The following is a 13,462-nucleotide window of genomic DNA, read 5'->3' on the forward strand; positions in this document are numbered from 1 at the left end:
TGCATTCCTCCTCACCAGCTTCCACCAAGGTCTGTGTTATTTGGTTGAAATTCAGTTTAATTTAGATATTGGGCCCTTAGGGTCAGCAACCATGTCTTCTTACCTGTAAAGCAATATACTTAACTATAGCACTCTAGTAATAAACAATAGCAAGAATAACAGCAAAGTAACTCGTTTTACTTTAAGTATCTTTGTGATGCTTGGAAACGGTTCCTGAATTGTTTTTTTTTAAAGAACATTTAGAGTCTCAGGATTGTAAATCTCACTCCAGAGGGGGCTAAATACATTATGAAATGATACACTCAGCTGATAAGGAAGCTAACACTTGACGCATTATGGATTTTAGGATTCTGTACATGCCAATTCAGACAAAAAACCTGGCAATTTACAAATATGGTACCACACCTGCAAACTGAGAGATTTGGCCATTCAGAGCTGGAGTAGGAACACTTCACTGATTGTAGATAAAAAAAATACATTAATAAAAATTGCAAAGAAGAGGCCAGCAGTGAAGCAGTTGGGAGTGTTATCCAATGGGCAGCATATTGATTTACAGCTCTGATTCACTTGTTATTCAAAAAAATTTAAAAAGTAACAATTTTAGTTTCTATCATCGCCAAAACCATTTAATGAAGTTACAGGTCTACAATTTATAATTATCTGTCGTTCTGCATTTCCCACCCATTTGCTGGTAGTCACTTAGCAACCCTGCAATCTCAATGGAAGTTTCCTATATTTCCAGTTGCAGAGTGCTGGTAGTGATCACAACTGATAAAGGATGGTGAAAGGTTAGTTTGGGGTATATTGGAGGAAAGCAGGTTCGAATAAATGGGCATCCCCATTAATTAGATGAATGTAGGATTATGTTAGTCACTTCTTTGGAGAGGTGGAGGCTTCTACAGCCATTCCTTTTTCATTGGGGTTGATAAGAAAATCTTTGAGTTATCTGCATCTTATACAAAAATTAGAAGAGTCAATATTTAAAGTGAAAAATATAAACTTGGAAATCTCATTTTCTCTGCGCACGCGCACACGCGCGCGCACACGCACACACACACGCACACACACAAATAGCATCTAAGACAACACACAGTACTTTTATCAGTGCAAACTACCCTCCATTGAGTCCAGACATAAGTTCCCACTGCTAAAAAAAGCAAAGGCTGCCAAAATATTTCAAGGTCAAAGTCAACTGACACTTTGCCAAAATTGTATTTTTTCCTTTTTTCTGGTTTATGGAAAGCATATTTTTTAATATTTTAAATGTGTACTAACATGTACTATTAGCCTAAATGCTAAGAACGACATCACAAAAATTTACTGTTAATTGGTGTACTAAGAACAGAAGTTGATCATATAGTATAAAAACAAAAAGGAGAATCCCCATCTACGCTTTGTTTCTAAAAATTTTGGTAGTAAAAAGTATTTTTAAAGATGACATGTAATTACACATCACCAAACAGCTTTACTTTATAAGGTGCCTGATCCCAAGCCCACTGATGTCAACAGAAATGCTCCAATTGGTTTCAAAAGGCTTTAGCTCAGGTGCTATATGATTTTCTTTTATAAACTGTACTCACATCTCATGGGTTCGTATGCATTTTTCTCTAAACAAGCAGTTATTACCTATTACTTATCTCTCATCATATACACAGTCATTGTAACTAATTTGGGTCACTGGATATTTAAATGGGAACAGCAGAACCCATAGTTAAAAACTGATGTTACCTAAACTTCCTTTTCTAATGTACTTCGAGGACATCTGTTCTGATTGTTCTCTATATAACGATTCCTGATGCTCCAAGCATGCATGGTGTCCTCCCAAGAAAAATTCAAACAATCTTGTTTTTTTAAAAAAATTGGATTAATATTTTGTAGCTAGTTAATTCTTAAGTGGACTGAAGTCTTTTGGTGCAATACCTTGAAAATGAAAGGGCCCAAGGTAGCTAACTTTGAATTTTGTATAATCATTAGTTACGTTGGCTGATTGTTCCTTTGATCTATGACGTTCCGTGGATCTTGGAGTTTACGGAGTGCTGCAACACAGAACCAGTGGCTTGTGGTTATTGAATAGCGACTTCTACTGGAACATGATGAACCTACTCATTTTAAAAGCTGATCCTTTGAATGATTAAGTAGGAATTTAGATTTTGGAGCTAAAGTTTCTGAACTGAAATACCTATAGTGAGGGCTTGTGTCTGGATTAGGGTGACCAGACAGCAAGTGTGAAAAATCAGGACGGGGGGTGGGGTTTATAGGAGCTACATAAGAAAAAGATCCCAAAATCGGGACATCTGGTCACCCTTGTCTGGATTACTATTGATTCATAGATTTTAAAGTAGAAGAGACCATTAGATCATCTGGTCTGACCCATATAACACAGGCCATATGTAGAATTTCACCCAGTTACTCCAGATTTGGCCCTACTAACTTGTGTTTGACTAAAGCATATCTTCCAGAATAGCATCCAGTCTTGATCTGAATATTTCAAGAGATAAAGAATCCAACACTTCACTTGGTAGTTTGTTCCAATAGTTATTCACTCTCACTGTGAAAAATATGTTTTATTTCTGATTTCAATTTGTCGGGTTTTAAATTCCAGCCATTGGTTCCTGTTATACCTCTCTCTGCTAGATTAAAGAACCCATTAGAACACAGTGTTTTCTCCCCATGAAGGTATTTATACACCATAATCAAGTCACCTTTGGACCAACCCCTTACAAACAACCCTGTAAGAAGCACTGAATTTATTCTCAAACTTTGCAGCCAAATAGGATGCTGTTGTTTTGTCCCACAATAAAATCACCTCTTAATTTTGTTAATAAGCAAAGCAGCTCCTCAGAGTTATGCCAATGGCATTGAAACATCAGTTTGAGTCAGACTCAAGAATGCTATATCTGCTGTTCAGAAAGATTAGTTTTGAATGAGGAGGAAGGGGACATGATCTTTAAAAGGTCTAGCTGGGTACACTAGTGACCTCTAGTCACGATTAGTGTACAAAGATGAAAAGTGGAACTTCTGCTGGAACTTGCTCTTGATATAGTTTTTGGTTTTGTTTTGTTTTTTAATCTAGGCAACAGGGTGTATCTGTGATGCCCAAGGTCCAGTGTTCGAAACCTTCCCTTAATAAGTGAAAACATTTCACTTATGCTAATAACCACACGACTGGTCCATTTTTTTCCAACTCATATACTCAGTTTGCTTATTCAGGAAGTTCCCATCACATTTAAAATAAACTATTCATACTCTAGTTTAACAAGTTTTGTGTTTTTAAGAGACAATTATTGCATTATTTGAGTTCTTAATGTCAAAGATTTGTGAAGTGAAATCAATGGCGCTGAAAAGAAAAAGCAAATGGGAGGAACCTGGAAGAGTGAGCAGGCTATGAAAGGTTTCAGAGTAACAGCCGTGTTAGTCTGTATTCGCAAAAAGAAAAGGGAGTACTTGTGGCATTTTAGAGACTAACCAATTTATTTGAGCATAAGCTTTCATGAGCTACAGCTCACTTCATCGGATGCATACTGTGGAAAGTGTAGAAGATCTTTTTATACACACAAAGCATGAAAAAATACCTCCCCCCACCCCACTCTCTTGCTGGTATTAGCTTATCTAAACTGATCACTCTCCTTACAATGTGTATGATAATCAAGTTGGGCCATTTCCAGCACAAATCCAGGTTTTCTTCCCCCCCCCAACAAATCCACTCTCCTGTTGGTAATAGCTTATCTAAAGTGATCACTCTCCTTACATTGTGTATGATAATCAAGGTGGGCCATTTCCAGCACAAATCCAGGGTTTAACAAGAACATCTGAGGGGGAGTGTAGGAAAAAAGGGGAAACAGGTTACCTTGCATAATGACTTAGCCACTCCCAGTCTCTATTCAAGCCTAAGTTAACAGTATCCAATTTGCAAATGAATTCCAATTCAACAGTCTCTCGCTGGAGTCTGGTTTTGAAGTTTTTTTGTTGTAATATCGCAACTTTCATGTCTGTAATCGCGTGACCAGAGAGATTGAAGTGTTCTCCGACTGGTTTATGAATGTTATAATTCTTGACATCTGATTTGTGTCCATTTATTCTTTTATGTAGAGACTGTCCAGTTTGACCATGTACATGGCACAGGGGCATTGCTGGCACATGATGGCATATATCACATTGCAGGTGAACGAGCCTCTGATAGTGTGGCTGATGTTATTAGGCCCTGTGATGGTGTCCCCTGAATACATATGTGGGCACAGTTGGCAACGGGCTTTGTTGCAAGGACAGGTTCCTGGGTTAGTGGTTCTGTTGTGTGGTATGTGGTTGCTGGTGAGTATTTGCTTCAGGCTGGGGGGCTGTCTGTAGGCAAGGACTGGCCTGTCTCCCAAGATTTGAGAGCGCGTTGGGTCATCCTTCAGGATAGGTTGTAGATCCTTAATAATGCGTTGGAGGGGTTTTAGTTGGGGGCTGAAGGTGACAGCTACTGGCGTTCTGTTATTTTCTTTGTTGGGCCTGTCCTGTAGTAGGTGACTTCTGGGAACTCTTCTGGCTCTATCAACCTGTTTCTTCACTTCCGCAGGTGGGTATTGTAGTTGTAAGAATGCTTGATAGAGATCTTGTAGGTGTTTGTCTGTCTGAAGGGTTGGAGCAAATGCGGTTGTATCGCAGAGCTTGGCTGTAGACGATGGATCGTCTGGTGTGGTCAGGGTGAAAGCTGGAGGCACGTAGGTAGGAATAGCGGTCAGTCGGTTTCCGGTATAGGGTGGAGTTTATGTGACCATCGTTTATGAGCATTGTAGTGTCCAGGAAGTGGATCTCTTGTGTGGACTGGACCAGGCTGAGGTTGATGTGGGATGGAAATTGTTGAAATCATGGTGGAATTCCTCAAGGGCTTCTTTGCCATGGGTCCAGATGATGAAGATGTCATCAATATAGCGCAAGTAGAGTAGGGGCGTTAGGGGACGAGAGCTGAGGAAGCGTTGTTCTAAGTCAGCCATAAAAATGTTGGCATACTGTGGGGCCATGCGGGTACCCATAGCAGTGCCGCTGATTTGAAGGTATACATTGTCCCCAAATGTAAAATAGTTATGGGTAAGGACAAAGTCACAAAGTTCAGCCACCAGGTTAGCCGTGACATTATCGGGGATAGTGTTCTTGACGGCTTGTAGTCCATCTTTGTGTGGAATGTTGGTGTAGAGGGCTTCTACATCCATAGATGTAGTGGCCAGGATGGTGTTATCAGGAAGATCAAGGATGGATTGTAGTTTCCTCAGGAAGTCAGTGGTGTCTTGAAGGTAGCTGGGAGTGCTGGTAGCGTAGGGCCTGAGAAGGGAGTCTACATAGCCAGACAATCCTGCTGTCAGGGTGCCAATGCCTGAGATGCTGGGGCGCCCAGGATTTCCAGGTTTATGGATCTTGGGTAGTAGATAGAATATCCCAGGTCGGGGTTCCAGGGGTGTGTCTGTGCGGATTTGATCTTGTGCTTTTTCAGGGAGTTTCTTGTGCGGGCTCGAGAGTGCGAGCTAGGGATGAGGGGCTGGGGGCTGCAGGAGGGTGCTCCGGACTGGGGCCGAGGGGTTCAAGGGTAGGAGGGGGATCAGGGCTGGGGCAGGCGCATGGGAGGGCTCAGAGGTGCAGGCTCCGGGCCACGCTTACCTCAAGTGGCTCCCAGAAGCAGCAGCATGTCCCCCATCTGGCTCCTCCACAGAGGCGCTGCCCCATCTGCAGGCACCGCCCCAGCAGCTCCCATTGGCCGCAGTTCCCAGCCAATGGGAGCTGCGTGGTCAGTGCTTGGGCAGCATGCAGAGCCCCCTGGCTGCCCCTATGCATAGGAGCCAGAGGGGGGGACATGCGCTGCTTCCAGGAGCCGTGCAGACCGGGACAAGCCCCAACCCTACTCCCCGGCTGGAGCGCCAGAGCATGGCAAGCCCCAGATCCTGCTCCCCAGCAGGAGCTCAAGGGCCGGATTAAAACATCAGGACCAGATGCGGCCCCTGGGCCGTAATTTGACCACCACTGTCCTAGACTCAACTTCATGGGATTTCTTTGTTCTTAAAGTGTTACCTTTTGAATGTCGCATCCAATCAATTCCACAATTCCAGGGAATGTTGTGAGCACCAATGGGCAGTACCCTATTGATTTTGATGAAAATCAGAAAACCAGAAGTGGGAAATAGGTGAATGAGGAGCCTCTGGGATCCAGTTTGCAGACTCAGCACCTTCTAACAGCTTTACTGTTGTCTACAGATCAAAGAACCAATTGATGGCAACCACAAACACCATCCAGCGTAATGCCAATCCTCATCTCAGTCCATCCCATCATCCCAATATAGTTTAAATTTTGACATCCAGAATGACTCATCTTCCAAACAGAAAGAAAATAAGCAAGAATGGTGGAAGGATATGGGTAAATGGTGGTGAACACTGAGCCCAACACAGGGAGAGAATGAGAGCAATGGTATTGGGTGGGAGAGCCCATGGCATGTGCCAGAGGGAGGAATCAAGAGACATACAGCCGTTGGCATGACAACAAAGCAGTGGACTTGCAGGGGGTCCCTGAAATAGAGAGGGAGAAGAGTTTGGCACACATGTAGTTTATGGGAAAAAAGAGGAATGCAAGGAGCCCCTAAGTGTGTGCAGGGAGCTCAGCCTATAGAAGCAACAAAGCCTGTGACCCTCTAGTTCAGGGGCGGGCAAACTTTTTGGCCTGAGGGTAAATCAGCAGTCTCTCCCATTTTCCCTTCTAAGTTTTACTCTGGCTCTTAAACTAACAATATCAATCCCCTTCCAGCAGTGATCATCATAACTTGCATCAGGTTTTGGAAATTGTATGGAGGGCCAGTTAGGGGAGGTTGTGCTTCCCCAAAAAGCCAGGTGTGGCCCAGCCCCCACCCCATATCACATGCCCCCCCTCCCCGCTTCTCGCCCCCTGACAGCTGCCCCTGGGACAGCTGCCCCATCCAACCTGCCCAGTTCTCTGAGAGGCCCCCAGGACCCCTGCCCCCTCCCCCACTGCTCCCTGTCCCCTGACTGCCCCCCGCTGCCCCATCCAACCCCTCCTCTCATTCCTGACTGCCCCCCCGGATCCCTGCCCCATCCACCTCCCCTCCCGCCCCGCTCCCTGTCCCCTGACTGCCCCCCGCTGCCCCATCCAACCCCCCCTCCTTCCTGACTGCCCCCCCAGGACCCCTGCCCCCATTCAACCCCTGTTACCCACCCTCTGACCGCCCAGACCCCTATGCATATCCCCGCCCCCTCCCCCGAACTCCCCTGCCCTCTATCCAACCCCCCCGTTCCCTGCCCCCTTACCGCGCTACCTGGAGCACCGGTGGCTGGCAGCGCTACAGTCGCGCCACACGGCTGGAGCCGAGTCAGGCCAGGCTCTGCAGCTGCACTGCCCCAGCAGCTCGCAGCCCCGCTGCCCAGAGTATTGCGCCGGTGAGCAGTGAGCTGAGGCTGCAGGAAAAGGGGAACAGCAGGGGAGGGCCAGGGACTCGCCTCCAGGGCCAGGAGCTCAGGGGCAAGGCAGGAGGGGCCCATGGGCCGTAGTTTGCCCACCTCTGCTTTAGTTAATATAGTTCCATAAATGTACAAGGGACTTTGACACTCATAAGATTGTCTCTACCAGAGGAGCTTAAGAGTTATAGAGAAGAATAATTTCTATACATGAAATATTTCAGGACTTGAATTTGATACAATTTTAGTGGCATGAGGGGGTGAAATTCCTTTACTTTAGAACAGAGGGGCGTGTGGTGATTTCTGTCAGGCTTGGCTGAGGTTTGACCCAAAGACAATATTTTTCGAAAATGAATTTCTCCCCCTTTCACTGCTTCTTCCTCCTCTAGCCCTGGATTCTTTAAGTTTCTCAAATAAAAAGGAGAAAATAAATACTATGTTTAACAATGTAACAATCCTGACTAACATCCCCAGACAAAAATAAATTGAGGTGAGCTGTTTTAAATCATGCTACTAAAAGGACTGAACTTCAGGTAGAAAGTGCTTCAAGTGCTCTATAATGGCACAGCATTATTTAACACTTCTGTACTTCTCTAGGTTTGTGTGTTGTTTGTTATAGGCGCAGTGCTCCTTCTGCAAAAAACTGCCAGGTCTCTTTTGTAATGCCTGGGATCCACATGACAGCCAAAACCTCTAGATCAGAATTTTTGTACAGGTGTATTGCAACAACCCCAACATTTAACAAGTTTTCATGCTATGGTTTCTATTTGCATACACACAAACCGACAACTACCACTTGCACATATAGGGGATCAAATCAACTGTATATGCAGCTGTTGGTGCTAGAAAACTGCACATGCAGGTGTTGGGACATGCACAAGTGAAGGCTGTATTAAGACTTCTGTGATAATGTGGCCTTTGTGTTTAATACTGAATTAATTTCGGTTAAGTAGTAAATTATCAAATTTATGAAATATAAAGCATTGTGGGAGGTAGGAGTGGAAAGGTTCTTTATTTTCATTAACTAGTCATGGTTTTAAAATCTTAACAATCGAACATTCAATTAATAGCTTTTCCAATTGTCGACAAGCCAATAATTTGCTATAAACAGGGTCGGGACAGAAAACCTACTACTCTTGAGGAACTTCAGTTTCCTAACACTTCCTTCCGTGCTGGATAATGTACTTGGTGGCTCAAGCAGATATTTTATTCTTTGCTATTGAAAGATGCTTACTTAGTATAGATCCAGTTAAGCCAATAACCTCAAGAATAAGCCAACAATGCCTTTTTGCTTGGCATGCACTCAAAAGCCTCAACAAACGGATATTTTTTGTTCCCTGGTAAGGGACTGAGTTTCCGGTATTTATCTATTGACCTCTTATCCCCAGTCTGGATGGCTGAGAAACTATAGCACTCTGCATCTAGATGACTCATGACATCTTAAAATTTCAAATGAATGTCGATGATGAAGCAATAAGGCATGATGTGGATGAGTTTATCTTGAGATAATTACACCTTGGTGGGGTATATAATGGGGTTCAACACATTTAAATGGCAAGACACTCATCAGTTTTACACAGTGTTGCAGATTTAAGTGGCATCAACATCCCTCTTCATGGAATGGAATGATGAAGGTTAAAGTAATCATGTTATTGTGTTTTCGTATTTTGTCTTAACCCACATTTGCTTCCATTCGCCTCTCAAATCAACCACTGTCCTATTCCCACCCCCACCCCCAACATACTCTGATTGCAACAGATTGTCCTGGTGATTTGTTTTGAGCTTTTTCTATTTATAAAAAAACTGAACAAATTTAGTGGATGCGATAAAGGTACTTATCAGCAGAGAATGGACTGAGCAGAGAATAATGTAGCTTACAAAGTTTCTCAAAGTTCTGCAAAGTCTCCTCTCTTCTGATATGCAAGAGTTCTGCTATCCCAGTCAGGGATTTCTCTTCATCAGAGACAGCCAAAGTAGGCTGAATTGTTTAGTGGTTTTCTCATGTACAGAAATAAACTAGGATGAGACTCCCAAATACATTCATTCTGTGACCTAAAGCTAGCCTGCAAGGAATTAAGGGCTCTCTAGCTTTGATGCCAATGAACTTGAACAGTCAGCAGCAGATAACATAGGGACGTCAGTCTCCAAAATGTCAGTGTTTTTACTCCACAATGGTTCTTACTTCTAGATTATCTTTCAATATTTAATCAGTTTCACAGCCATAAATATTTATTTTTTCTAATGATCAGTGCTGCAAATTAAACATGGATTTCAAATTCATAATGTGCTCTATTTCGTGCATTCTGTGGGCCAGATTATACCCTCTGTTACATCCTATACAACCCTCTTGTCTCCAGTAAGGTTACATGGGGTATAAATGAGGGCAGAATGTGGCTCTACAACTGGACTTCTTTCCATCAGTAGAGTAGTTAATGAAACATGAGCAACAATAGAATCCAACTCATTATCCCATATCGGTACTTGCTCTGGAATAACATAGTCATAAATATTGCAGTAGCAAATTCCTGTATCTCAGAAAAGTATGCAGATGTAATACTGGATCCATACAGGAAGCTGATAGGTTAAGTATGCACCATTTTGGTACAGAAGCTTTTCTGACTTTACCCAGACCTAAATTACTTTAGTTACACAATATTTTGATATTTAATTTATTCTTAGGAAATTCTAATTTTCCACAGCATATCTGATAAATTTTATGAAGGGAGATCAGAAACACAGAAGATGAAATACACTTTTCTGCACTGTACTGCTGAAAACCTAAACTAGCTCAGTTATTTCAAAACATAAATAAGCTTTAAAATTATATAAGTCTACTCTTCCAACTCCAAGTTGTTGAGACAAAACTAGATTTTCTAATGGATAATATCTGCTTAAAATAATATGAAACCCTAACCCTGAACAAAATGTCTTTACTTATGTTACCACCCCTTCCTGAAATAAAAACTAAGAGCAAAAGCCCATGCTCTTCTAAAGCAGAATTCCATTGACTTCAATGAAGGTATGCAGATTTCCACCGCTTGGGGGTCTGGTGCAAAGAATTTTAAAATTTCAATTTTAGGTTTGTGTTTAGAAGAGATTAGAAACACAAAAACAATATTAACAGAAAATTCAGAAGTTACGATAGAACTCAAATCTATTATACACCCTTCAATATACTCTGTTTCTTCCACGTTATTTCTCTTATCTCTTTAGAGAATAATTTCTACTTTAGGTAACAAATGCTGAAACATGTGAACATAAAGCATTTATAAGGGGGCAAGACGAGTGTCCTCTCCAGGACTGAAAATACACTGTACACTCTTAACATAAGAAAAAGGTCAACACAATAAGGGAATAATCAGAAAATAATGCCTCCCGTATGAAACAATCTTAACCATTTTTAATGGTTTATCTTTTTCAAGAGACAACTGCCAACTTCTTAACAAACTTGGGAGTTAATCCTGAGAGGCAGAAAGCATGCTTAACACCTGCTGTTATCAGTTACCTCATGGACACCACTGACTATCAATATAGGGTCCTTAAAATGCATATGTGGTAACTTCTATAACATTGTATTTATAGCTTTAATATTTATTTTTATTCACGTTTGAAGTACTCCTATGTTTGTGGATTTTTGCCTCTCTTTAAAGCTACTTACCCTTCTTGAACTGGCATGCCCCAACCAGGAACCCAACAATGGGAAAAAATATGTTGTAGGTCCAGTTCAATTTCTAACTAATAGCAAAAAGGAACATGTTAAAAAAAACAAAAAAACAAGAGAAGTAACTGAAGAAAGTAAAATTTATGCTGAAAGAAACAAGAGCAACTGAAAACCTAGGAAATGCGAAGTTAGGGAATTTACAAGCAGAACTGATCGTAAATCTTGTACAGCCAAGTTCTCAGTTTCTTTGCTTTTAAAATAGTTTATACAGAGAAAGAAGTACCTACTTGTGTCTGCCTGGCTGCCCACACTGATGTATCTGTCATTGCCAGGAAGTGCTGTTTGATAGTAAGTTGCTTCCTCCTGCTGAGGAACCTTGGCATTCTTTGTCGTAAGGAAAGTCACCGCTAATTCCAAGTTCCCATTGCTGTCCTTTAAATGTCAACAGAAAAAGAGACTTCACTTTTTTTTTTTTTTTTTTTTTTTAAATTTAAACAGCAGGCCAGAATGAGTTTGTTATGATCAACTTCAACTGTCATACAACCAACTGCACTTCATTTTTTCCACATCAAATTCTGGTAAGAAAGCCACAACCTAAAATCATTTTAACTTTTCAGACTTTTATTTTATATACTTGGCTAGTTTCTAATCAAATAATGTTGTGGGCATAATGTCTACTTCCAATTACAAAAGACAGAGCAGTCAACAGGTTTCTTCTGTAATTACTCTTCATTAGAGTTGTACCCATCAAAGAAGAAATTAGTTAAAAAGGCACTGTAAACTATAAATTTCAGATGACATTCTCATCTAGTGTAATTTGGCTCATCTAGCTTCACTGACTTCAACAGAACTAAGCCAAATTATGCTACCTGAGGATCTGGCCTTTTATTTTTATGGCTACAGGTATTCTATTGTTGACATTTCCTCTAGTCCAAATTTAACCAGGAGTAACAGACATACACACACAGATGTTAAAAATGCAGCCCCTTCCCTCCCCCCGCTCCCACCCCACTTCTTTCTTCTTTCGTTTTTTTCTTGGAGAAGGAAGGAAAAGGTTGTGTGTGTATTTCTGTATAATAAATTGAAAGGTAAGCTTGAGGGAAGGGGAATTTTGCTTCGTTTTATGGGAAAGAAGCGTGGCGGTTTCTACTCCTGCCGCACCCCCACTCCCCAAAAAATTCAGGTCTTGTTTGCTCTGCAAGAATTTACGACACCTGGAGAACTAGTGAAATGATGTTATCACAAGAGTCAAAAGAGAGCAAATGAGGACAAATTAAGACAGGAAGAGATCCTTATTCAATCTGCTGAAGGGTCTTGTCTACGTTAGAAAAGTTGTATTGCTTTAACTAAACCAATGTATTTAACCCACCTGAGGATGCAGTTATATTAGCATAGAGGTATCTTATGCCAGTACAGCTGTTCCAGTATGGAAAGGGGAAGAAGATATATAAATTATAAGGGATATAACTGTTTTGACTCTACAGTGGGACGGTAGAGTCACTAATTACATAGCTTAAACAAAACAAAAAGCCACCACCTAGCAAATCCTTAGCCAACAGTCAGACTGTGCACAAACTGTGCAGATGAGGCCTGAGATGCTTTAGTTTTTGTTGACATCAGTGTCTTCAAATTCAGTGCCTAATTAACATTTTGGTTGAATAAATATTTTGTTAAAGATTCATTCCCTGAAAATCTGCCCAGACACTTAAGAGGTCCACCAACACATAACCAGGGAAGATCACACTTCATACTCCTGATATTTCTAAGGTAAAAAAACACCATTGGGAAATAAATATATATATATATACATACACACACATACACACACACACATATATACACACACACTACATATATATATAATAATCCTCTCAGGATTTTTTTTTTTTTTTTGGTGCATCATAAAATAGCAGGGATGTTAACAGTGATCTGAGAAACGGCTAGAGAATATTTTCCTTCTTTTTAAACACACCCCACCCAACACATCAATTGATATTAATATCTAACCAGATATCAATTTTGTTCTTTCAAATTACACAAGAAGCCATTAATAGGTATTGTGTCATTTTTCCACTAAAAGGGAAATGCCATAGGAATGAATCAGGATGCTACCTTTACTGCTCTTTTTTGATTAGATGGATACGACATCCAAGCACTACCCCCTCTGCCTGACCACTCACAAAAAAAAAAAAAAAAAAAAAAGTTTCCAACTTATTTTTCACATAAGGAATTATTAGGTCTTGTCTCCTTACACTGAAGGATGTCGTTCAGATCTTTAGTAGAGCTAGACGGTGACATCACAGGAGGCTAACTTACAGCATGTGCGCGTGCTGCTTCCCATCAGTTAGATATTCATTAAAAATCCACC

General features: G+C 41.4%; 1 protein-coding gene across 12 annotated transcripts in view; it reads right to left on the minus strand.

Annotated features, from left to right (window-relative positions):
* USP25 (ubiquitin specific peptidase 25) overlaps positions 1 to 13,462 on the minus strand; it is a 141,452-nt gene that overhangs the window by 94,055 nt on the left and 33,935 nt on the right. For all 12 annotated transcript variants that reach the window (XM_037905808.2, XM_037905800.2, XM_043538346.1 and 9 more), the window contains one exon: positions 11,382 to 11,526. In XM_037905808.2, the coding sequence (XP_037761736.1) occupies positions 11,382 to 11,526 (145 nt within the window). Of the gene's footprint in view, positions 1 to 11,381; positions 11,527 to 13,462 lie in introns of those variants that run through there.

Source organism: Chelonia mydas, chromosome 1, assembly GCF_015237465.2.
Source record: "Chelonia mydas isolate rCheMyd1 chromosome 1, rCheMyd1.pri.v2, whole genome shotgun sequence".
Classification (NCBI taxonomy): Eukaryota; Metazoa; Chordata; order Testudines; family Cheloniidae; genus Chelonia; species Chelonia mydas.